At 41.7% G+C, this 27219-nt stretch overlaps 1 protein-coding gene across 1 annotated transcript in view; it reads left to right on the top strand.

Annotated features, from left to right (window-relative positions):
• ZNF385B (zinc finger protein 385B) overlaps nucleotides 1-27219 on the top strand; it is a 223200-nt gene that overhangs the window by 127380 nt on the left and 68601 nt on the right. Inside the window, exon 3 of the mRNA XM_054971935.1 lies at nucleotides 19444-19554. Coding sequence (XP_054827910.1) covers nucleotides 19444-19554 — 111 coding nt within the window. The remainder of the gene's footprint in view (nucleotides 1-19443; nucleotides 19555-27219) is intronic.

The raw sequence follows: 27219 nt of genomic DNA, 5'->3' as shown, positions 1-27219 counted from the left end.
GCAGTGTGGGAGCTGCATGGCCTGCTCAAGTGGCGATGGCCTGTTACTGCCACAGGAGGGCCTCTCAACTTGCCAGCCTCTGAGCCAACATTGGGAGGCTGTTAGGAGGGTGGCTGTGTCTCCCTGGGAGATGCTGAGACTGAGTCTAGAGTGCCAGTGGCCGGCATCCTCAAACACATGGAAGATTAGAATTTTGTGAAAACGATAACATTGCAATCCTAAGAAAACTTACTCCAGTCTAAGCTCATTAATTTCAGTGGGCTTAAACTAGAGATGGGCACAAACTGGGGGGGGAAATGAACTGTGCGGTTCATGGGTCATTGCATTTCACAAACCACAAACTTTCATGAACCTGCTCCAGTTTGCGAACCAGTTTGTTTGGTTTGTGAAAACATTACATCCAGGTCAGCAAATTGTCACTTCCGGGTCAGCAGAAGGCCACTTCCGGGTCAGCAGAAGGTCTGCAGGAAGTCCATCTCTTGTTGCCTAGGAAGCTGATTGATCGGCACCAGGCTGTCTGCGGTGACAAACCAAAAAACGAACCAAATGAACCAGCCTAAAGTTCATGGCAGTTTGTCAGAAATGGGCTGAGATGAACCACCAGTTCATGAACCACGAACCAGCCCGGTTCGTCACAAACTTTGGTTTGTATTTTGGTTCGTGCCCATCTCTGGCTTAGACTGAAGTAACTCTGCTTAAAATTGTACTGTTAATGTGTTTGTAGGAAAATGGTAAAAAATGCCCATTCTGATCTTTCAAAAAGGTTTCAAATCTGAACAGAGTTTTAGAACATTTTCAGTAGTGTTTGCATTGCTAAGCTGCCCTAAATGGAAAAAAATATATGTATGACGAGGTAGACATCATTGTTAAATAGCGGTGTATAACACACACACACACACACACACACACACAAATCGGTAAATGCTGATTTTTTTATCAAACCTGAGAAAAAATTCAGAATTCCTCTTTTATTGATTCAGAATACCTAGATTTCACGGAATCAGCCAAAATTAGATATTTTAATCCAAATTCCAAACCAAACTGCACACTCTTATTGTGAAATCATTCCAAGTAAGCAAACTGGCTGTATCTTTAGCTTACATTGTATCCTGTATAATGAGAAATGTGGTTTATTATTAATTTTCAGTAGAATTTCTATTGTTTGGGCTATTAATGAAGGTTTATTTTTTAGTCTTTTGTTGTATTTAGTTTTATATTTTATGAATGAGAGTTTCTTTGCAAACCAGTAACAATAGAGAGGGGAAATTATTTCAGATAAATACATTTTTGTTAGTCATGGGCGAGTATCCAAAACTTAAATTTAGATGCTCTGGCACAAATTAAAACATCTAAATTGCTGGAACTTTAGGTGTGTGTCATCTTGAAAACTGATACAACTGAATTCATAAACTGCAGTGTATGAAGAACTTCTGAAGTTAATCCTCAGGCAATTTACCTTGGATAGATATTTAAAAATAGGAATCAGAGAAGCTGTTTGTTTGTGGAGTCAAAATTAATGATGCATAGGATAAATGGATATTGGCAAGCTTATCAGAAGTGATTGAATTTCTGTAGAGTTGTTGAATTTCTACAAGGAGGATTGAACTGGATATTTCAAAGTGGATTGATTGGAAACGCTAAGACAAAATAATATATTGAATAATTGATTTAAATCAGGTTTCCAATTAGTGTTTCAGATATTTCCTAAGCAAAAAGCAAACAATTAGCTGATGAAGCTGTTAAAATGTATTGGGTTAAATAGAGCGTTTATAATCAATAGAAATATAATCAAAGGGTTTTGTTCAAGCAGACCATTCCCCCCCCCAGTGCATTGCAGCATCCAGATAAAGTCTAGTTGAAGTACTTTGCAAATCATCTGAGCAGGTTAGTGACTAGCTTTAACCCCATTGATTCTAATTCATTTCATTTTTGTTTTTAAATATATGTTATTTATAGTCTGCTTTTCTTACTGAGACTCAAGGCAGTTTACACAGTGTAAGTCAACATGGTCACTTGGATGAGACATATAAGAAGCAGTTAAGAATTACTGCCTTTAACTAGATTTGTGTATATGTGTTTAAACAATCAGATGACAATTCTTCTTTATGTGTACATACTAGCCTTGCCAGGTGTCCACTTATAACAGGGAAACAGGCACTTGCAAAATCATGTCCCCAGCTGATGGCATGCCTTCTGGCACAACCCAGAAGTGGTGGTGTCACACCAGGGCTGATTCTTTAACATTCGGCCCACTGCTCATACTGGTAAGTTCCCACCATCATCACCTCCTGCCGGTTGCCAGGGGTACACAGCAACCTTACATGCAAGGACACTGAACAAGATCAAGTTGTGCACAAAACCTCCCAGATGCAACTTGCCGGTATTAATGAAGGAGGAGAGTGCCCTCACGTCATGTCTGACTGTAGTGGGGTTTTCATGGCAAGAGACTTAACAGAGGTGGTTTGCCATTGCCTGCCTCTACAACTCTGGTCTTAGTTAGAGGTCTCCCATCCAATTACTAACCGAGGCTTAATTGCTTAGCTTCTGAGATCTGACAAGATCAGGTTCACCTGGACTATTTAGGTCAGGGTGGTATTAATCAAGCAGAGTACTGTTTTTCCCTGAGATGGAAAATCAATGTCCACTCTGTTTTGTAGATTAGTCATAAAGGTTCATAATTTGAGAACTGAAAAAATGTTTACACTTACAATGTACAAAATATGAACAAGGTCACCAAGTAGGTCAAGGAAAAGTTCCTGACGAGGTCCAGGGTAGTGTTTTCTAGAGCCAAGGACTGGAGAGCCAGTTTGGTGTAGTGGTTAAGAGCACGGGACTCTAATCTGGAGAGCCGGGTTTGATTCCCCACTCCTCCACTTGAAGCCCGCTGGGTGACCTTGGGCTAGTCACGGCTCTCTGGAGCTCTCTCAGCCCCACCCACCTCACAGGGTGATTGTTGTGGGGTAATAATAACACTTTGTAAACCGCTCTGAGTGGGCATTAAGTTGTCCTGAAGGGCGGTATATAAATCAAATGTTGTTGTTGTTGGATCCTCACAGCTATGATGAAAAAAAGTCTTAGAGCCAAGCTACAAGTGACGCCTGACACAGGTTGGACACTTGTCAGCTTCCCTCAAGTTTTAATGTAGGTGTCCTGGTCTTGCAGCTGTAATGGAGAGCCAAGTTGTAAAACCAGGATGCCTACATTTCCCATCAAAACTTGAGGGAAGCTGACAACTGTCCAACCTGTGTAAGGCGTCACTTGTAGCTTGGCTCTTAGTCATTCCAGAGACCAGGATCAAACCCATATTAACAAACAGTCAATAAATTAGTTAACCTAGCCATGCAGTTCTCAAGACTTAAGTGCCAATTAAGTCTTTGGAGAGTAAAGCAATACATTTCTGCCAATTCCCCACTCCCACATTGTCCATTGTTCCTGTAGGTCTACTGACCCCCAGGAAGAGAATTTTGGTGGACTCAGTGGACTACAGTGAGAGAGTGAAGTGAGGGGAAAGTTCTACTTCATGAAATTTGTGGGTACCACTGAAGTATCTTATATACCAATAGCCATAGTCAAGTGGCCCTGATCTGTATATACTTAAATCCAGAGGTTGGAGCCATGAACGACTAGACAGATCTTCCTACACGCATGAAAAATGCCCTAGGTTTGCAGAAAAATCTGGAATCTAAAAAAAAAAACCACATTGGGTTTTTAAAAAAACCAAAGTGATAAAAGGAATGCCTGTAGCTTTAACCAGATGTCCCCAGTGGCTGTTGCTGGGCAACCGTAACAGTTTAGCCAGTATTCCAGGCTTGGTTTCTAACAGTAAAAGACAGGGGGAAGGGTCAGGGCCCATTTTGGGGCTGTTTGATGAAGAACTCATTGGGACCAGGCCTAGAAGCAATCACCAAATGATTTGATACCACATGATTTGCGTGACTTACGCAGGCCTTTCTGCTTGATACTGTTCAACAGCAGGTCCGAAAGCCAGTGTAGTGTAGTGGTTAGAGTTTCAGAGTAGGTTGTGGGAGACTCAGGTTCAAATCAGTACTCTGCTGTAGAAGTTCAGTGTATGACTTTGATCCAGTCACACACTCTCAGCCTAACCTACCTTTCAGGGTTGTTGTGAGAATAATATAGGGGCAAGGAGAATGATGTAAACTGCTTTGAGTCTCCATTGTGAAGAAAGGCAGTATGTAAATGAAGTAAATCAATAAATGTAGATGAAGATGGTGGGCAAATAAAACCTAAGTTGTTTAGAGGATTTGAAGGGGGGAAAGGACAAAGTGAGTATATGGACGCTGCCAGGAGAAGGGATAGAGGAAATAGTATAGGGAAGGGAATGTAGCGGAAAGCGAAGCACCCCCACCCCGCACAAGTCCTAGCAGTTTCCCCATCATGCACTGGCCCAGCTCAGCTGGCGCTACACAATTGGGCCATAGGGAAGAGGCTGCCAGGGGCAGGTAGGGGGAGGTGTGAAGACAGGGGGCAGATGAAGGTAGGTGGGAAGGGCAGAAGGAAGCAGGAAAAGGGGGAGAGGCTTTGGGGGTGGCCAGAGAAAGGAAAGAGGACATGGCGGGGAAAGGGAAAATAAAATCTCCCCCCCCCCCATACACACACTAGTCCTTGCATGTCCCCACTTGTAAAGTATTTATCCTGCTTGATTGGCCTCAAAAGACAGATGGTTTATCTCTACATAGAAAAACAGCCTTTGTCATGTGAAAATCACAGAATCAGGTCTGTAAGTATAGGCTTGGATTTAATATGTTTGTGTTAAATTCAGATATCACTTTTGGGCAGTTTGAAGAAAAGCTGACATTTTAAAATTAATCTATTTAAATTTCCCCCCACCCTTCAAAGGGTCAGAGGGAACTAATTTCCCAGGCATGTGGAGCCCTGATTCGGATCAGGACTACCATGGAGAAAGAGGTTCCTCCTGTGCCTGATCTCAAATGGCCCCAGGGGCTCCTATTCGCCCCATTGGGGGACTACATATGTCACCCTTCAGTACCCATGCAGCCCTCCAGCAGGGCCAATAAACTCCCTGTAGTCATTTCAGGTAGGAAACTGGAGCGGGAGAGAGATGAAAGTCTCCTAGCCCCCTCTGCTGCCCTCCTAATCTGAATTGGGGCCCTGTGTTTTTGGAAATTCGGAATGGAGTTCTAAGGGGAGTGACTCAGACAGCAGTCTTCTGCATATTTACGTGGGAGTTCGAACGTGATAGGATTTACTTCTTAAATAAACATGCATAGAATCAGGCTATCACATGAGTAAGGATATCTTCTGTGGGTCTGAGTCGGAAGAAAGCAAGTTGGTGATTTATAGATCCAATTCAACAGGTTTTTCCACCCCTCGGTTTAATGCATGTGTGTACAGAACAGATTAAACTGAAGTTAGGTTTTAATCTCACGGTGCTACTGGAACTTACCTCCACTATGAAGTGTGTTAAATTGTATGTTTTGCCCTGTAGCAAAAGCATAGTCACAACAGAATGGGTGCCGGGCGGGACGCTTGGCAGTTTATTTTCAGCTAAATAGTCCCCAACTATTAGTACATGACACGCTACAGAGCTCTTCTAAGCTGCAAACTGCAATGACTGATCAACAAATTACCCCAATTATTCATCATGGCATGTTTAATTTTATTTAGTGAGCCCGGATCAGTTTTCAGTACTGCACTCACCTTCTGGCAGACTGGTCCGGTTTTACTATTCAAACATGGTGTAATCTACCCTGCGTTGCGACATATTTAAAGTGTATTAATTGTTAATGCCGTACTTTCTTGAATTCTAGCCATGACTCGCAAGCAGTCTGCGCTCCTTTTGGAACAGCGCTTCAGTGGCTCCCGCAGGAGTCTTGACTTGAGCTTAGCCTCCGGAGACTGTGTCAGCTGTATTGTTTGTCTGAATTTCTCCTGGCGCTGCTTCCAGTTGGGGGAACAGAGGCTTTCCTCGCAGCCTGTGTTGCATTGTGATGTTGCCTTTTTAATTTTAACCACCGACTGCCTAGCGTTAACGCTGTGGATTATTATCCAGAAATCTCAGGAGGATCACGGCTGAGTCTTCAAACAGTTCTACAGACAGCAGTGTTCCTTTCTACTGCTCCTCTTTACTGGTGCCAGCCACTTCAGATGGTTCAGGTACTTTTCATCGCTGCTTCCTATTAGCAGGTCTAGTAATTAGCAGCTTAATTGAGAAAAAAAAGGCTTTCAGAAGGACTGTGTTATTTATGAAGCTGCTTGCCAAGAACAGAATTTGCTGCAGAAGTGCAGTAGGCTGTGTGTATCACCTGTACGCTACATTGCCTGTATGCTACATTGCCTGCTAACAGTAGGCAGTAGCAAACCGTGCTATGTTACTTGAGTTAGAATTTGATATTAAAAGATCTCAAGCATTTGCATGTCTGGATTTAGTCAGCTGCTTTAGGTGAACAATGATAAGGGGCAGACTTTAAAAATAGGAACTGTTGCTCTGAGAGCAGTGTTTGAATTATTGTGGGAATGCTTGAAAGGTGACGCTGTTTTTGTGTAGTCTTGCAATAGAAGATTTCCATTTCGTGTGCAAGAAGTTTTTCGTTGAATATATATTCTCTTTGTCATTAAGACTTAGCTGCATGTTGTTGTTAAGCTTTAATAACAAAAGTGGGGGTGGGGGGTGGGGGGGAGGGATCAGCAAGGTCCCGAAAGAACACATTGTAGCTGTGAGATTCTTTTTATTGGCCATTTGGAAGTTAATTAGGATTCTGGAAGACAGAAGACTTACTTAATCCTGAATCTACAACATGAAATAATGTTAACTGAACTCTTAATACTATGATGATACATCCACATGTACCTGTATTCATATTGATAACAAATATACATGAAAGTAAGCCCTATTGATTTCACTGATTACCTGATATCTCATAAATGCAGAGAGGGGGAAAAAACACTTATGCCATACTTCAAGCTCACAGTTTTTCTGGCACAATCCAGACAAAATTAAGCACTCTTAAATCCATTGATCCCAATGAGGGGGCGAAGCATGTGCTTAAACCTTTTCCGTTAAAATAAGTAAGATTTAAATATGCTTAACTTGGGTTGGATTTGCATGGAGATTATCTCCAATAGGAGTTATTTCAAATTTCTTATTCCTTCTGTTTTGACTTGAACATCCCTATTTTAATTGTAGCTTGTGCGAACTGGACCTGTGATTCATTATTGTCGTGCTAATTTGTTTCCCCATAAAATGTGTGCATTTTTCAACTGTATTGAGCACCATTAAATCATTCTAAGTATTTTTATATGTATAAATAACATATATGATATGTGTAAAGTGCATTGCATGTACACAATATATGTACCCAAACAAGCAAATCTACAAAACCAACAGTGAAAGGCAAACTGGAGCCATAAACAAAAATATAAACAAATACAGAAAGCTATAATAGAGAGAATGTTCACTCATCTTTAATCACCTAATGGGAAACATTTACAGTGCAATCCTATGGAGAGTTACTCCAATCTAATCCCATTGACTTCAATAGGCTTAGACTGGAGTAACTGTTCATAGGATTGCACTGCTAATGAGTGAAACACCTGTCCAAAATAGACAAAATCACATGTATGGAGTGAGTGTTTGGGCACTGGCTTCAGAAGAATTTAGATAGTATTTATTCTCTAAAATATTATATGTTTGGTTTAAGAGAATATTGAGACTCAGAGACGGGAAAGCCAAAGCGGCCAAAGGAAGGTACTGAAATTCCCAGCTCCGCTATTTCCGTTCAAAAAATGCCTGTTTTATTTTTGCTTCTTCTTTTATGAATTGGGCATGAATCTTGTTTTTCATCCCATATTGTTTCCTCATGCCGTAGTTTTCTATTGGATCCATGCAATTTTAACATACTTGTACATAACCAGCATATAGATGGCACAACATGGTGAAAAAAAATATCACCATTAAAGCAGTTTTAAAATTTCAAATGAATCGGGAACGCCAGAAGCAAAAATGGGCGACACAGAAAGGAACGTAACGGCAATATATGAAAATACAAAGAAATGAAAAAGGACATATTTGAACATACATGAATCTACCGTATACTGACTTAGAGTCATGATCTGTGTCAAGTTCAATATAGTCTTCTCAGAATTGCAATGGCTCTCCAGTTGAAGTCTTTTCTCACACTTACTACCCATTCTTTTTACCTGGAGATGCCAGGGGTTGAACCTGGAACCTTCTGCAAACAAAGCAATTGCTCTACTATTGAACCACAGCCCCTTCCTATAGAAACCTTGCTGAGACTAAATGAGTATGGCCTGGATGGAAGGCTGTATGTATGTGACAGCACAATGACAGCACAATGGTGAGAGATAAATAGAAAAATATATGTAAATATTTGCTGATGACATCAATTCTATTTGGGATCCATAAGTTCTGTTACTGTTTGTAAGGATATACATATAGGGCACCAGCCTCTCAAGCCATGACTCACACTGGTTGGCGAACATTATTCAGTATCTACAATGGCTTCCAGTTGAAACCTGATATTGGTCGAATCCACATTCACCCATTACCCGCATGTTTATCGGATATCTTCCGTTTGCCTCCAATCCGCGATTTTTTCCTCTTCGTTCACATTCCTGCTTCCAATCCGTCTTTCTCGCGCATCCCTCCGGTCACATGGCCGCTCAAAAACCGCTTTTTGGGGTGGGACCTTTTTTCCCGCCCATTTTTTTTTATTTTTTTGAGCGCACTTTTCCGTTATTTCGATCTTGCCTTATAAAGAAACATCATTGAAGATAATGATGCCTCTCTTTCCTCCACTGACAGCACTGATGGCTCTCTCCCGTTTCTTTTTTGGAAATTTGGAAGCATGTGGGAAGCTTTCATGGGCATTTCCTATGCAGGACAGTTCAGTGCCTGAATTTTACTGAAGTTTCACTTCCTTGGAGTGTCATTATTTCGATATTTCGTAATTTCGATATTACAGTAATATAAAAAAAATAAAAAACAGTTAAAAAGGAAGTTTCGCAAGTCCGTTCTGAGGATGGATTCACCCCAAAATGATTTTTCAAACTACCAGATTTGATTCAGAAACAGCATAATCAATAAATCCAATGCTATGAAGTCAAAAACAGTCTTTTGCAGACTACGAAGCACTTGCAAGTTGAATCAGCCAATAGGAACTCTCGGAACGGCTGGAGAGACAGGAAGGGGGGTGGTTTTTAAAAAAACCACGTAAATTGCGCATTGGCCCATTCACGGCCACTGTGAAACTCCCGTTGAAAACCTGTGACTACATATTCGGGAGAAATGCGAATGAAATGCGTCTGTTTAATGAGGTAATGTGACCGGCACTCGGGATTGCGTGGGGAATGCGGGGAACATGCGACTTAGAATGAGTAATGTGGATTTGACCATTATCAGTATGTGATTCTGTTCCAGACAAGTGGAGCCATCTACCATTATTTATCCATGCAGTAGATTGCCTTAGCCATGCTCTCTTTTGTGAGTCCCAGCTGCAGGACATAAGTTCATACTAAATGACGTTCAGCAGAAAGAAGTAGAGCAGATCAGCTGAAACAACCACAGATACTTCAGTTTGGCACCAATTGTGAATTGAAGGCGGAAAGATTGGCCAGAAGGAATACAGGGTTGAGGGATCAAAATAATTTTTCTTTTGGATTCAGATAGAGCTAGAAATTCATGCAGAGTGCATGCGGAAAAGCAGACTGGTAGATCGCTACAAGATGAAAGAAAAGGCATTGACTCTACTACATAAGATCTAGTCCAGTATTTCCAAAAATGGGTGTCACGTGAGTTGGGGCAAATGTGCCTAGATCAAGGCAGAGATCTGTTGTGCCCACTGTAAGGAAACCCTCCTCAGCACACAGGGTGTGACAGTATATCCCTGGAATGGCCAGACAAATCCTGGTTTCAGTTACATCCTGACTTTGCAATCCCAGTCAGAGGTGAAACGCCAATGATAGTTGTATGGAATGGTTTGAGCTACTGCTGATTTCACAATGGTGTGATGGCACGGTTCATGCAGATTTTTGCCATTTTTGGTTTTCCAGAAACCTTTGTCACTGACAATGGTCCTACCTTCCTAGGAACTTTATGAAATGCAATGGTATTTGCCACATACTCATTGTCCCTTTCAATCCTTTGTCCAATGTATTCACAGAGAGATAGTAAGATAGGAGCTAGAATTCATGGGGCAGTTGCTTCTGGAAACAAAGAAAACCAGATTCCTAGTGAAACCTCCTCATGCAACTTTATCCTCAGCATGGCAGGTCACTCCACTTTTACAGATTTTTGAAGGTCCGTAGTAAGCACTGAAATATAACAGAATAAAGCAGCTAGTCCAAATACTTCAAATAGCAAGGGCTAAGAAGAGAGCTATCAGTGATAGTGTTAGTAAAGATATCCAATATCCTTTTCCATAGAGGTGTTTTCAGTGTGCTTAAATCTCATCCACTTACTATTAGAGCACTAAGAAAGAGGGAAGGTAGCAGTAGTGAAGTCCCCACAGGCAGAGGGCCTGTGTCTCGAGCATTAAATGTGAGGGAGGGTCCCATTACACAGACTGGTCGAGTCTTAAATAGTCCTATTGGAGCCCTGTATAACAGGAGGTGTGGTAGAATAGCAAGAGTCCAGGGGAAATGGGGCCTAGCAGAATCAAAAGGCTAACTTTATAAATCTCATGGATCTGAAAAATTGTAGACCTGTATCTGATCTGTTTTTATGGAAGACATTAGAGAGAGCAGTAACTAAAGTACAAGTATTCATGGATGAGACCTGGGCTTTTTTTTCAGCTGGAACGCAGTGGAACGGAGTTCTGGCACTTCTTGAAAATGGTCACTGGGCCAGTGGCCCCGCACCTGATCTCCAGACAGAGGGGAGTTTAGATCTAAACTCCCCTCTGTCTGGAGATCAGGGGGTGGGGCCACCGGCCATGTGACCATTTTCGCTGAGGGCAATTTAAACTTTAAAAACTCCCCCTTGTTCCAGCTAACCCAAAGTGACATCATTGTGTGGTCCCGGAAGCGTGCGTGCACTTTGCACATGCGCACGTGGTACCAGGGGCACCACCTCCCACCAGGAGCTGCCCCCTGTGCTAGCAACCCACTGAGTTCCACCACCTCTTTTCCCAGAAAAAAAGCCCTGGATAAGATGGAATATCCCTTTCAATTTGGATTCTGATCCAGTCACAGGATGGAAACTGCCTAGGTCACTCTGATAGATGGTCTGCATTGGTCAGCCAAAAGAAGGAGTGTGTCCGTTGTGTATCCTCTTGAAACTTTTGGTGGCCTTCAGTATTGTGGTATTGTTTTGAACTGTCTGGCCAGGGTGGGCTTGGGAGGATCAGTATTGCATTGATTTCACATCCCCCTGGAAGGTAAGTTCCATCAGGGTTTTTTTAGGAGGCATCTTTCAACTCCCTTGCTACTGGAGCGCTTCAATGTTGAGTCTTGTCCTCCATGCTTTATATAATGCTACTCAAAGAGAGATCATCCAGGCAACAAAAAACCTCTGTCTCTTTTTCCTACCTAATTCCAAGGAAGCAGCAGAAGTGCTAAACCAGTGTCTGGTGACAGTGAAGGGTTGGATTGAGGGATAATAAATTGAAACTTAATCCAGACAAGACGGTAGGCAATAATCATGATTTGAGTATAGGACTTTCGTTAGGTAACAGAGTTACATTCCCGGTGAAAAATCAGGTTGGAAGCTTGTGGGTACTTGTAGACACCAGACAACTTGGTGTCTGAAATTGGCTGGAGAAGCTTTTACTTACTAAGCCTAGTTTGCAAGCTACAGCCATTCCTAGAGAGAGACAGCCTGTCTAATATGATACATACCTTGGTAACATCCACATTAGATGACTATAGTGTATGCTTCATGGAACTTTAATTGGTGCAAAATGCATATGCAGGATTTCTTACACCAGTTACTGGGGAAATCATGTACATCCACTGTTACATAGTTGCACTAGTTCCCAATTTGTTTCTGCACTCAGTTTAAAACTCTAAATGACTTCAGCCCAGGGTTTCTGAAAGACTACCTCCACTCACGTCAACCTGTCCAGGTTTCAAGAACCATGCCTTGTGCTTTTCTGTGGAAACCAGCCCCAACTGAGGTTAAGGTTGTTTGGAAGTCTTTTTCAGCTGCTGTCCCCTGATTGTGAAAATCCTTCCTGAAGGAAGTGAGAATGGTGCCATGTCTGCAGACCTTGTGGGCTGGTTATCAAGGCTTGAGAGCTGACGATTTCCCTGGAAGGCTTTTGAACTGGAGTGAAATAGAAGTTGGCACTTGATATTGTTTTAGACGCTTGAGTTTGTTTGTTGGTGGCCGCGGGAGGGGGGGAAGCTTTATGATCATTTTATGAGAAATTGCATAGGTTTTAATTTACTTGTTATCTACCTTCAGGACCCACTGAATGGAAAGGCAGCTTATTCTTCTTTAAAAAATGGAAAAAACGCTGGCCTCCAAAGATTCAAGAAACTGGCAGGGATGTTATTGGAAGTGCTGTATGGGCAGTGCTAGCTCCAGATTTTGGGTGGGGAGGGGAGACTCAAACAAGGCTGTCTGTGGGCCTCATTCTTTCATTGAGCCCACCTTCTCTCCACAACTCGCACTACAACTCATTCCATGTTCTCACTCTGGGTCCAGTCCTACCACCGTCTAGAGATGGTGTGCCTGTATGTTATGTGCCATCCTGTCACCTTCAACCTATGGCGACCCTATGAATGAAAGATCTCCAAAATGTCCTATCGTTAACAGACTCGCTCAGATCTTGCAAACTGGAGGATGTGACTTCCTTTATTGTCAATTCAATTCATTTCAAGTCAGTTCCTAGCATTATTGACTTTTCCAGAGAGTCTTGTCTTCTCATGATGTGACCAAAATATGATAGCCTCAGTTTTGTCATTTTAGCTTCTAGGGAGACTTCGGGCATGATTTGACCTAGAACCCACTTATTTGTCTTTTTGACTGTCCATAGTATCCATCAAACATCTCCAACACACATTTTAAATGAATCAATTTTCTTCCTGTCCGCTTTCTTTCCGGTTGTGGTTTCATCATTCCTTGTTTAGCTCTGTTTATCCGGGAGAGCTTCTTTGTTTTAACAAATGGGATTCAGCAAGTACCTGACAATGTCAGCCCTAATTGTGAGCCATTGTTAATCTGATCCTATTCTTGCATGTAGGAATTCAGAGAAGGTGCATTTTTCTAATTTTATTTTTCCTTTCCTTTTTGGGAGGGCGAGGGTCATTTTTGGTTTTGGCTACACATAGGCCAAGAGAGACTCTCCAATAAAGTTCACACCTTTGTATATCTATGGGCAGGATTTCTGACATCGGCTGAATTACAAAAACAACAAATGGGTCAAGTTTTCTGCATGAAACTATTGCATTTGTCTGTGGCTTTTCTATTTCTTGACCTGTGCTTAACATGTAAATTAGTTTTTGCATTTGGTGGCTTCTCAAACATATATTTAGACCCTGCAATATGACAGTCAGAAAATAACATTCGTTATCTAAGTTATAAATATAATGATTAGGTCACATTTGATTAGAAAGGGCTTCCTTTTCTTAGCAAGATTAAGAAACCTACTATTTACCATCTCACCTTTCATCTGTGTTAGAACTTGATACTCATCTTTAAATAAATAGTAATATTTAATGCAGGGCTGCCAGGCAACGGGCAGGGGGGGATTTAGCAGGTTGCAGAGGGGCTCAGCTGGCTGGCTGGGAGAAAAAAAAATGGTAAGAATCAGGGCGGGAATATCATCATTAACCTGACATGCTGACATCATTCCCTGTGCACCTATAAGTGATGTCAGTGGGACATCAGGGACGCTCTAGCATTTGAGGGAAACCATAGAGTTTCCCCCAAATGATAAGCCTAATTCAATGGCAAGAACCTCACATACCACAGTAATTCAATTAAGCAGTCCTTGGTTTAAATCTCAAAGTGGTCCCTGGGAAGCATGAGGCAAGTCAGTACCTTGATTAGTGGATACAAACCATGGTTTATGCCACTACATAAATCAACCAGATGACCCTCTGAATCACATGCTCCCCCGGCAAATAAGATATTCTGGTTTCACGTCAAACCATTATGTCTGAAGTAGCCAAGCTTTCAAACCAGGATTAAAACTGAGTTTGGAATCTTGGTTTCCAAGGAAGGCACAAACCATAGTTTATTAGGTTCAGATAAGACATAATGGTGGACTACAGTTTGCAATGAAAATGGAAGTATCTATTTAGCAAAACTTGAGGAGTGGAGTGCAAAACTACAAGGATCTTCCAGGTTTGTCTCTCAGGTTCAGCCTCACATGCGCACATGCGCGCACGCACACGCACACACCCAGTGCAAAATAGTACCAAGAGCATAATCCAGCCAAAATTAAGCAGTTTGCAATCATATTCATTTCACTGGAACTTAATTATGTGCTTAACTCTCCTACTGGAATCAAGAGAACTTGGGACTAGGGTTGTAAATGTAGAAAACTTTTGTTATGGTTTCATATCTGGGGCTGCTGAGTGAAATGTTTAATGTGATTGAGACATTGCTGGGTTAGGGGCGGGGTCTTGTGTATTGGGCTGAGTTAGGCCAAACAAGGCCTGTAAGGCAATTACTGTATTGAATGCTATGCACTGTTAGCTTCAGGTTATGTCAAGGTTCCTAACGCACTTCATTCTCATTGGTTACATTGCCTGCACTTAATCCTCATTGGATACATTCACGTGCACATTTATTGGGTACTTTCTGAAGGAAGCAGCCAATTGGTCCTCTCAAATAAAGACCAATCAGTGGCCTGCCTATCTTATACATTGTATATAGTTAATGCAAATGATGGTATTGTAAAGTACACATTCTTATTGGTTGCTAGCTATTCTTGGGGCAGGGTTTTTCTGTATATATTGAGGGCTTCTGTTCAGTCTGTAGTGTGTGTCTAGTGAGTAGTGTCTGCTGTCATCTGTCTGTTCTGGCTTGCAATAAAGAGCATTGTTTTGGCTGAAATCACTCTGGGCTGCAATCATTCTGAGCTCCAGGCTCAGTACACAATAGGGTGTGTGTGTCAAAATTCATCAGTTTTTTTCCATTCTCATGATTTTTGTGGACATTCTTTTCAATTGAGAAGGGAAGGTGAGACCAATTGGATGCTCTGGGGCAGCTGTTTTTGCACTTAATGGCACCAAAATCGCACAGAAAAGTCAGAACCCCTAAGTTTCAAACAGATGTAACAATAGATCTCTCTCCACGCAGCTGCACTAAGTTCTCTCTACTAATTCCTAAAATGGCCATCAAATAGCAGCCAGCCAGCAGGAGAGCTTTGACCAGCCACTAGCATTTTAAAGAAACAAAGCCCCCTCTGCCTTCAGTTCATTTCCCTACTCTTACATGCATCTGATGAAGAGAACTGTGATTCTCGAAAGCTTATGCTACAGTAAAGTTGTCTTTAAGGTGCTACTGGACTCTTTTCTATTTTCCTACTCTTACAGTGACTGATAATTTTTTTAAAATTACCTTTCCATTGAAAACTCCATGTTTGCCTTCCTTGTTGTTTGTTTCCTTTCGGAAAATGAGGAAAACTTCCATTGCAGCGCACCCTCCTCAGCCATCTTTGTACTTTCATTATTTTTTATTATTATTTGTTTATTATTATTTATTTGTACTTTCATTATTTTGGGGGAATTGCAGGGCAACTGGAGTCATTGTTTTTCAACCAGATATCACCAAAATTGCAGTGGAGTGTCTTCTGCCTGCATTTCAAAGAAAACCCAAGCTTCAATCAAATTAGACAAAGCATTTAAATTCTATGAGCCCAGAGCAAGCCTCCCACTCCCCGCCAGCCATCATTGCACTTCCATTATTTTCTAAGGGGGGACTTCTGGGGGCAGGTGGAATCATTGTTTTTCAAGCAAATGCTACCAAAATTTCAGCGGAGTGTCTTCTCCCTTCCTTCAAGGAACCCCCAGGTTTCAAGCAAATTTGGCAATGTGTTTAAATTCTACAGGCCCCTGAGCAAGCCCCCTCCCCCATACCATTTTGCTTCTCTACTTTCACAAGGATGAGTGAAGGGGAAGGAGAATGACAGCTCTCTTTGGGATTGGCTGGGAGTGCCCTTTGCTCCTCCATTGCAACGATCTGATTGGAAGGGAGAAATTCAGTATAGTTTCAAGTGAAGCGTAAGATGTTGCATTGCTTGTAAACTCCAGAAATTAAAAAAAAACTATGGATTTCCTGAGAGAGGAATTTTGTAACTACTAAGCAGCCATGACTAGTGTTTCTGTTTTGGAGGATCACAAGAAGACCAGGAAACAGTTATTTTCATTATTTTTATGGCTCGTGATTTTTATTACTCACACTCCTGCGTAGGATTCCATGATTTTGGTTGGATTTTGTCTTGCCATTGTCATTCGATGCTTTCATGGATTAAGAAAATATTGTAAAAATGCTTGCTATAATATGTTATTTTGATGTGTGTTGTAAAATAAACATTGTACTTTCTGGCATTACTCTGTGCTGGGCCTGGTACCCTAAAAACTTTTTGAATGGCCCATGTTTTCAAAAAGGCATTTCAATGCCTTTGTTCCCAGAAGTATTTCAGCGATCTAGGATTTCAAGATTTTGTTTGAGAGCTGCATGGTATAAATTTTATCAAACTATGTCTTCTCTTTTTCACAAAGTTGTTTTAAAAATTCATTGTCTGAATGTTCAGGGGAATTGCATCACTTGTTGATTCTTTGTGGAAGACCTAAGGGAATATGAGTCAAGCTTTCCTAGCAGGAAAGAAGTGTAAAGGTGCCCACTTAAATATTCTCGTACAGGATGAATGTCTTAATTGAGTATGACCATGGAGAAGCTAATGTATGTCTTCTGTGGCCAAGGCAAGACGCTTTCTTTTAATGCAGAAGTTTAAACTTTTAGCTTAGAATGTGGGGGAGGCAGATAAAATAGTGAATGGAGTGGAGAATGAAAGAGAGAATGTTTTCCACCATTTCTATAATATTAGATGTCAGCGTCACCCAGTGAAATTGGTGGGTAATGGATACAGAACAGGTAACATAAAATAATCCTTCGTATTTTTAACACAAGTGATTAATTACTAGAAGATCTAGTGGAAGTTTTAAGTGGGTTTAAGAAAAAGAAAAAAGATTATGCAAATTGATGAAGTACATGTCTATAAACTAGAGATGGGCACGAAATGAACCACAGAACAAAATTCCGAATGGAACAGCTGGTTCATTTTCAAAGAAACCAGCTGTTCCGTGGGCCCACATTTTTACGGAACAAACAACTTTTCCTACTGTTCTGTTCCTGGTTCGGGAAGCCATACACTTTCAGTCCATCACCCAGGCAACGGTGGCAGTCTTTTGGTTGCCCCCAATCTGAGGCCTCCACACTTGATTGGCAGCTGTCCCTGTGAACTAGAGAGCTCCCACTCTGGCCCATCCAGCTAGGAAAAGGGCCAACCCCTCAAAGTAGCTTCCAGCAGACACTCCAGTCTTTACTACTGTGAGGAGAAAAATGACAGGAAAAGGATGGTCCCACAAATCATGCCTTTCCTGGTGTTCAATCTCTCTGAAACTTGGGGGGGGGGGGTCTTTAGAGGACAGTGAGGACTAGGTCCCCTGCAAATTTGGTGGGTTTTGGACATTGGGAAAGGCTTGTTTAGTTTGGCTGTGAGCGTGAAGGTGCCCATTCTGGGCTTCCTCGAACCGATTCGGAACTGGCTCAAGTTTGGCTAATTCGTGGTTTATGTTCTGTGAAAATGAACAAACCATGTCGTGCTTTTTTTTCATGTTCCGTGCCCATGTCTACTATCAACATATATCTATGATTAGTATATGGAACCTTCACACTCAAAGACAGAGTACACTTGCGAATGCTGTGTAAAAATAACATTTTCCCCTTCATGCTCTATATGTTGTAACCTACTTAGAAACTTCTGACTGGCTTCTGCAGCAGACAAGATATTTTATTTATTTATTTTTAAAAATTGTATACCACTTTTTATCCACACGATGGACTCAAGGCAGTATATAGCAATAAAACCCATTAAAATCTCGCTGTAAAATTACTATCCATCCACATATATAAATGCCCAAGAAAAAATTAGATCAGCCCAACTGAAAAACTCATCTAAAAAACTCAAGACTTCCACTGCCTCTTAAATTCCAATAAAGAAGACACCTCCAAGGGACCGTTCCATAGTGTTGGGGCTACTGCAGAGAAAGCCCAAACTCTCTACATAAGATGAATTACATGAGGACGCTCAAAGGAAGAGAGATGCAATGTTAGCGGAAAACTGAGTTTTAAAACACAGACTGGAAGGCTTTGTTAGTTACATCTCTCTAGAGCCAGCAAAGATTGCTCCTCAGAGGGTTTGTTTATTTCCTCTTTGCTTCCCTACAGGTTCTGTCAATTTCACCTTCCTTTCCCAGGTGAAGAGGAAATAAACAAACCCTCTGATGACAGAGCCTTCTGATCTGTCTTTTAAAACTCAGCTTCCCGGCTAATATTGCATCTCCCTTCACTTGAGTGTCCTTGTATAATGCGTCTCGTGTAGACACACTCTACAATTGTGGCCAATCTGACAGACCTAAGAGGGGGAATGTTTATAATACAGGATTCCATTGAGATTTGAGCTGATTTAGTGGGCCTCTGCTTATATTCTTATTTGCTGACCCGACCCTACCACCTTATTTTCCAGGCTTAGCCATGTGGATATATTCAAGGCACAGCACTCTGATGGATTTTCACTAGTGACTTCTGAGATCTTAGTAGCCTGCTTTCAATTCACAATTATTATTTTAGCAAATAGATAATAATGATTCACTATAAAGAGAGAAGTGGTTTGCATTTTCTAAATTGAAAAACACCCCACCCTTCCCTGACCCCAATTTCAAACACATTGTTCCTTTAGCAAGACCAGTTAAATACATTCCATTAAAAAATTCTGCATGCATGTATTGGGGTCATACAAAGGATCGTCCTCTTTCTTATCTCTCAGAGGCGGTTTTGGTTCTCTCTTTCAAGGGTGCAAAATAAACCTGAGGAGACAGGTGCTGCTTTGAGAGATTCGGGTTTGGATGGCACTTTAGCTATTTAGCCACATAAACGTTCAGCCAAAGTGGGAAGGTTTGGCTTCTGTGGGGTTCATCTTGCATAAATGTATTAGTAAGAAATAACTTGGCAGTAGTCTTTTCAAAGGTTGGAGAGAAAAAAAACCTGATCTACCATTTTATAATCTTCGGTCTTTTCCTGCCATCCTCAGTGCTAATTATTTTTAAGTGTTTTTTTAAAACAATTTTTTAGCATTTCTTTTTAGATTTGAAATGCTGTTCATCCCTCCATAAAACAGAGGAAAATAAATCTTGTTTTGAGTTTTTCTTTCTTCATTTCATGAATTCCTATGTAATAGCAATTTGAATGTTTTATTATTTGCTTTCCAGATGGATCCAGTGGAAAAAGCCGTCATAAACCACACATTTGGCGTGTCGCTTCCCCCAAAGAAGAAACAAGTCATTTCTTGCAACGTCTGTCAACTTCGCTTTAACTCTGATGTGAGTACCTTCTGTCTCTACTCTCTGGATATTCTTTTGTATTACTGTGTTTGTAAAAAATACACATTTTGAAGCAGTTACCATTAGTGCTTTCAGCACATATGAACATTGTGACTATTTTAAAGTGGGTTTTCAACAATTCAGTCAACCTTCTAGTTATCTGCGGACTGTCACAGTGGTGCTGTACGTAAGAACATAAGAGAAGCCATGTTGGATCAGGCCAATGGCCCATCCAGTCCAACACTCTGTGTCATACACTGGCCAAAAAACCCAGGTGTCCTCAGGAGGTCTGCCAGTGGGGAAGGGACACTAGAAGCCCTCCCACTGATTGCCCCCCAAAACACCAAGAATACAAACCATCACTGCCCTAGACAGAGAGTTCCATCTATACCTTGTGGCTGATAGCCACTGATGGACCTCTGCTCCATATGTTTATCCAATCCCCTCTTGAAGCTATGCTTGAAGCTGCCATCACCTCCTGAGGCAGTGAATTCCATGTGTTAAACACCCTTTGGGTGAAGAAGTACTTCCTCTTATCCCGACTGCTCAGCAATTTCATTGAGTGCCCACGAGTTCTTGTATTGTGAGAAAGAGAGAAAAATACTTCTTTCTCTACCTTCTCTATCCCATGCATAATCTTGTAAACCTCGATCATGTCACCCCTCAGTCGTCGTTTCTCCAAGCTAAAGAGCCCCAAATGCTTTAACCTTTCTTCATAGGAGAAGTGTTGCATCCCTTTAATCATTCTAGTTGCCCTTTTCTGCACTTTTTCCAGTGCTATAATATCTTTTTTACACTAGCGAAATGGGGTACAATTACTATCATTTTTGCAAACAGTCATAACAAGTGTTCCAGGAGGTTGTCGCCATTGATCTGCTTGTCTCCTGTTCTTTCCCCTTTATGCTCCTATTTTTTTCCCTGAGGACTAGAACCAAATGTGGTTCTTAAACCATATCCACTATCTGCTTAAACTTTCATGTCCCCTGACCATTTCGATTAGTATTGTGTACACTTCTTCATTGTTTCAGTTAGGTAACATTCTTTTCTAAATATCTACAAAAGAAAATAAAACTATATATGTTTGTTTGGAACAGGGATGCACACAAGTTACTTAAAGTTCTGTAGTTTCAAGCGGGTAGCTGTGTAGTTCTGCAGTAGAACAGCAAGATTCAAGTCCAGTAACACCTTAAAAGACCGATGAAGAGTTTCCAGGGTAAAAGCTTTTGAGAGTCAAGCTCCCTTCGTCAGATACAAGTAGGAGTGGAGATGTCTGAATCTTTATATCCTAGACAGTTCTATAAGTGGGAGTTCTGTAAAGTTCTATAATTCCTGTAGTATATTTTAGACCAGAAAAAACTTGTTCAGGGTTTGATTTGAATATGGAATACCCAGTTTTAGTCTGTGAATATGAAAATTTGTAATAAAGGTAGCTTCCACATGTTCCTTTTTTCCCGAGCTTTCTCTGTCCTGAAGCCGAGTCTTCCCAACCCGCTTTCATAACTCACCTTCCATACACAGCGTCCTTGTGCGTTTCTTATATGTGTTCGTAGCGGAAGGAAAAAAGGTCCCAAAACAGAAAGCGCGTTCTTTCTGCACCTCGTCACAAATTACATTGGTGCAGTCCCGCCCAAATTTCCTTTTTTTTTTTAATGCATGCAGGATTGGGCTATATCGTTGTCCTGTCTTTCAGTTTCAGTGGGCATGCATAGTACTCCGTTCTCTACCATTGATTTTCCAAAGTTTTAAATGCAAAAGTGTTTAATAAATATGCAAATAATAGAGTCGTGCAATCGCAATTTTATATCCTACTATATAAAAGGCAAACCATGTTCCCTAGCACTCACTCCTTCTCCCCAGAGAGGCGCAGTATGCAGGAATAAGAAGAGAGTGGGGGCAAAATGAGAGCTCAGCACAGGCTGCGGGAAGGCTCAATGCAGCGGCGAGGCCCTCCCAATGTCCCACAGCAGCAGGGGTGGTGCTCCCCGCTGCCTCCGTGGGGCCTTGGGAGGGCCAGGCACAAGCCAAGTGGTGGCTGAGGGATCAGAGGGAGCCCCTGTTCTCTTCCCCATCCCCCTCTTGACTGATGCCACGGGGAGAGGTGTGGGGGTGGGGAGAAGCACTGCTAGGAGCTGTTGTATTTTCAAAAACAACAGGCTTTAATGCTAGTTAGAAATAAAATCAGAAATGGCATTCTGTTCCCAATGTTGTTCCGAAACTGATAGTCTGATTGCTGAGTGATCCGATGTAGCAAGCACTGCATCGTAATACTGCAAGGACCGTTTTAAAAGGGGGGGGGGACTTATACTCGCGCATACAAGCCAGACGCTTGTGTGGGAGGGGTAATGGCAAGAGGAGGGGTTGGAGATTTTTGGGAGGGCACTTCAAAAGCGCAAAAAAGGCTCCAGATGCATTGATACGTTAGATAATTGTGCAAAAAAGCGGCATCAAAAATTAAAACGGAACAAACCAAGTTTCACAAAAAACGCTCAAAACCCGGAATCATGATGACCTGCTCGCGCATGGGGAACGAAGACGTATGTAATGAGTGAGATAACCCGCCAAAGGTCTGTTAGCAGGCCGTCTCATTAAGGACGTGTGGAAGCGACCAAAGTAAGGAGGGCCAGGGACTCTATGCACAGTGAATTTCCCTCTCCTTGCTGCAAGGCCCATGCCGGTCTCAAAAAAGAGAGAGAGAGAGATTAGTATCACTGATATGGCCTTGCCTTGAACATCCACACATTGAGCCCAATATATGCAGTAAAATTGGCACGTATACACTTGTCAGTGCAATCCTAAGCAGAGTTACTCCAGTAGGCTCTTACATGTTGATCTTGGCAAAATGCATGGACCCAGCTGCTCACGCATGCCTACGTCACCACTTTGCAAACTTGGGGTGAATGCATTAACATCATAGCCAGCAGGTAAAATCCTGCTGTCTTCTAGGCGAAACTTCAAGGCAGGATTTCTAGGAATTGTTCTCTGGGGTCATCTTAATGTTTGTATTCTATTTATTTCCTTGACGTTACTCCTCCAAAAGATTTTGCTAGACTAGGCAAAGAACCTGAGAAAAATCAAGACAGTAGAAAATCTCTAGGGCTGCAGTATCGTTACCAGTAATGATTCCAGTTGGGAATCCAGTAATTCACAACTGGATTCACAACTGGATTTTCCTATGTGAACAGGTCCATCGAGGAGATGAATGATTGCTATAGAAAATAGCTGGGCTGCAGCCCCTCAGCACTGGATACTGCACTCTAGCAGTATATGGTATATGTTGCTCAGATCAAGCAACCAGTTTTGCTCAAAATGCCCCCTTTAATAAACCTCACATCAAATGGATGCACATTATAAGTGTACATATGATTAACATTTCCTTTAGTGTTAACCTCAAGGCAAGTAATTACCTTGTACAACACATTTAAAATATTATTACCCATATTACTGAAGACAGTTAATGAATGCTGCTAAATTGCCATTAACACTGATATGAAATATAAAAAGAGCAAGTTTGCAAGAGTGCTAAATCAAAGTTAAGAATTGAAACATTGACAGGTCCTGTTTATGTATTTATCTCGTTTTTCTTTCTGTCCTACATATGGCCCAGAAGTAGTAACCTGTGAGGACAGTTAGGGTAAAGGACAGCAGCTTGCCTGAGGCACTCAAGCAGTTTTAGAACTTCGCAGGGGGTTAAGAATGGATTTGAGTACCATTTCTAGCCATTACTGACAAAAGTTCAGAACAGTTAGCGGGCAGAACCTCATTTCGGTTATTAATAACCTAAATTATAAGTGGTCCAGATAGGAAGCCACAGTTGTCTCTAGCTAGCATACTAAGGTAGGTAGACTTAAGGGTACCATTTGCCCACTTTGGGCAGGCAAAAGAACCCCTGGTCCCGAATGGTGTTCAAATTAGCAATGGGAGAAAACGGTGAGGAGGAAGCCATAACATCACTTCTGGCTAAAATCTGGAAGTGACATCACTGATATGCTAGGATTTCGTCAGTCTCTATGGCTAAACTCTAGCATGTGGCAAAACTCTATCATGTTGGTGACATCACTTCTGGATTTTAGCCAGAAGTGACATTGATAGATGATGTCCTTTTTCCCCATGCCCCATCCTACAAAGTCTCTTGGGGGTTCCAGGTATGGGCCTGGCAACCCTAGGCAAACTGCAGGGACAGTGTCGGTCCAAACACACCTGATACTAGATGTTCTCTGAGCTCCAAAGCAGATGTTTTTTTCTTTTAAATAGCAGGAGCACAGGACCCCAGTTCAAACTGGTATTGCAGTTTCAGGGGGTGGGAAGTTTAAGCCTTCCGCTTGGTGGTATTTTCCTAATCTGAAATAGCTCCATAAAGCTGCTGCTTTCTTTCTTGGGACAAACGTTCAAGCCCTGGAGGGAACTTCTCAGAATAAAAAAGGCTGCTCTCTCTTCTGGTGGTGTGTGCTGCAGCATGGTTGGTTTGCTTCATGAACTTGGCAGGGTAGTGGTGGGAAAAACACCGTAAAGTTCAGGTTGCTTTGGCTACCCCGAGCAAAGAGGTTCGGGGCATCAGTAATCCCCAGAGTTCCTTCTTCTCTAGTGAGAAAGCTGCCTTCCCAAGTTGTTCAGGAAGCATATAACTAAATCTACCAAGACTGTCTAAGACCATTTATTGGCCTACAACAGGGTTAACCCAACAATTCTGTTGAAACAAAGTATGCTAAGATTGGGTTGATCAAGTTTGGCAACTTTGTTCTTGGATTTTTTTTTAAACAGGCTTGCCTCTCTATATCCACACTTGAGTTTCAATGCTGACTCAAGCTGGACTATTCACTTCTTTCCACTTAATTGGTCCTTAGGTCTTCCCCTGGAAACACCAAATCCTTGTTAATGCAACAGTTCTTAATTTGCATGTGTTTTCTTCTTGGCACTTAAAGAGGGAAAGAAAGAAAAATACCAATGCATTTTACTACTTCCCCTTTAAATGGCTAGCCCACCTAATTAGACATCATCTCTACTGTAAACTTAGCCTCACAAAAGCTGTTCTCTGTAGGGCTTAGGGTTGCCAACTTGCCACATCTCCTGCTAGAGTGAGAGATCTTCTGTCAGCAGCCTTTGCCTCCCACCACTGCCTGGTAGACTAGCAGGGAAGGAATAAAGCAAAAATTGCCATCATGACCATAGAGTTTCTACTGAATCCTAGAGAGACATCACTTCTGACATCACTTCTAGGTTCACCCTGGAAATGACATCATGTCACTAATATGATGGCATGTCTCCTCCTTCCCCCATATTTTCACTACCCCAGTCTCTCACCAAGTGCCAGCCACTCTCTGGTAACCCTGCCAGGGCTCAGCACCTTATCTGTAGTATTCCAATACTGTGTCCTACTTCGCAGGGATGTTGTAAAGATTGCGATAAGATTGTGTATGTGAAATGCTATGAACGTTCTGAAATATTATATAAATGCTCCTTGTTGTGACAGCAATATAAGGACCTCCGTTTTATTATTTTCGTGGTCATCTTTGAGTTCAGACTCCCTCTGCAGGAGTTCTGTCATACTTGATCTTGATAAGCTTGAGCATGCTGAGGCACGTTAACTTTTCCTGAGGGAATTTTGTTCCCCATATTCTGTTGGCAATTTGTATTAAACTGTGTTTTGTTTCTATGGACGTGCTAATAGAGGCAACAGGGATTCGGGGTCAGATCATGTATTAAATAGAACCCTTCTGTTCTTTGGATTGCTTCCTTCCAAGGTGAAAGGCTTCTTCTGATGGAGGAAAGACTTTCTCTGTTAAAGGAAGACTTGTAGGAAGGAGTCATAGGGTCCTAACTTCTGACTTGTGATGAATTCTTACTATCACTGTCAAAAACCACTCAACCAGCCAACAAGAATCTTCTTGCCTGAAATCTGCTATGGCCTATCATTCCGTTTTCATTGAGAAATTGCTAATAAATCACCAGCTCAAAGAAGAAATTAGGATTATATACTTGTAATTTGCTTTTCCAAAAGAACCCTCCGCTTCCCCGTTGCTGACCTCTTTTTCCTTGGAGTATTTGTAAGCAAGTTTCTTTACAAAGATTGATGCATAGGAAGGGGCGCAACAATCCTTTCACTCCTGCTATAATGGAGTTGGGGCCACAGTCTGATATTTTTCCTACATTGTCAATATATTATTCAGGAGGGCTAGAGTGTCCTGTGGGGTAATGGCTGAGAGCAGTACTACAAGTGACAAAAGGCACAGGTTGGACACTTGTCAGCTTCCCTCAAGTTTTGATGGGAAATGTAGGCAGCTTGGCGGAATGTTGGACAAGTGACAGTTGAAAAGTCCATTGGACAGCAGTCAGAGAGCCAAGCTGCAAGACCAGGATGCCTACATTTCCCATCAAAACTTAAGGGAAGCTGACAAGTGTCCAATCTGTGCCTTTTGTCACTTGTGGTTCTGCTCTCAGATAGATGCCTTAGAATAAGGGAAGGTGGACTATATTAATGGGCTATGCTGTCACACAACCATTGGTTATGTTGTCTCATACTGTGTGATCTGCCTTGAGTCCCAGTGAGAAAGGAATATAAAGTAAATAAATAAATATTGTGTGTGGTAGCTGGTTTTATTGCTATTAGTAATTAAGGAAGAAGCATGGCACATTTGTAATTCTGAAGAAAAGCATCAAGTGACCATTATTATTAAGAGTTATTACAAGTGTTTCGGCAGGGAAACATTTAGTTCATTCAAAGAGATTTCTGGACTGTAAGGTACTGAAAAGGATAGCAGAGCAAAGCCATGTTGCTGATTTTGAGGGAATATTCTGAGAATTGCCTCAGTACCACAGGATTCAGCATGCCTCACTTGCCACATACAGGGATGGTATGGTTCCCTTAGACTGTCACTTGGATAGCAAACAGCCATTTACAGAATGACAAATGGATTTTAACAAAACATCTGAAAACACCTCCAGGTAGACCAAATTATTAATTTCTTTCATTGCGTCGTACCGCTTTCCTGTCCGTTTCTCTCAACCTGCTACACATCAGAAAATGAAACCTGACATTTAACTAAGCACCACAACATTGGGGGAAATGCACACACACCACCTTTAATTTGTGGTAATTTTCAGGAATTCTTCTGCGCCTCTCCTGCACAAAAGAACCTCCTACATTTAGAGACCTTTGGAGTTAAATAGTATTTAAACAATCCACACTGTTCACTGACATTTCCATAAGTGTATTTTGATGCTTCTCTGTCTTCAGCATCCTCTATTTGTTTTCTCCTTTTATAAAAGTGTTTACAACCTTGCTTGTATTATAGTAACTGTGATTATCAGTTACCGTTGATTAAATTGATTCTGCGTTGGTTACCATTTAGTCTTTGGGGAAACAAATACAGAGCAATCTGTATACTATGGTATCTGTTTCTGGCAGGGCTTTTTTGGGGGGGGGGAAGAGGTGGTGGAACTCAGTGGGTTGCCCTTGGAGAAAATGGTCACATGGCTGGTGGCCCCGCCCCCTGATCTCCAGACAGAGGAGAGTTTAGATCACCCTCCGCAAGGGCAATCTAAACGCCCCTCTGTCTGGAGATCAGGGGATGGGGCCACCAGTCATGTGACCATTTTCAAGAGGTTCCAGAACTCCATTCCACTGCATTCCAGCTGAAAAAAAAGCCCTGGTTTCTGGTATATCACATT

This window comes from Eublepharis macularius, chromosome 2 (genome assembly GCF_028583425.1).
Source record: "Eublepharis macularius isolate TG4126 chromosome 2, MPM_Emac_v1.0, whole genome shotgun sequence".
Taxonomy (NCBI): Eukaryota; Metazoa; Chordata; class Lepidosauria; order Squamata; family Eublepharidae; genus Eublepharis; species Eublepharis macularius.
This window is presented reverse-complemented; position numbering and strand designations above follow the sequence as displayed.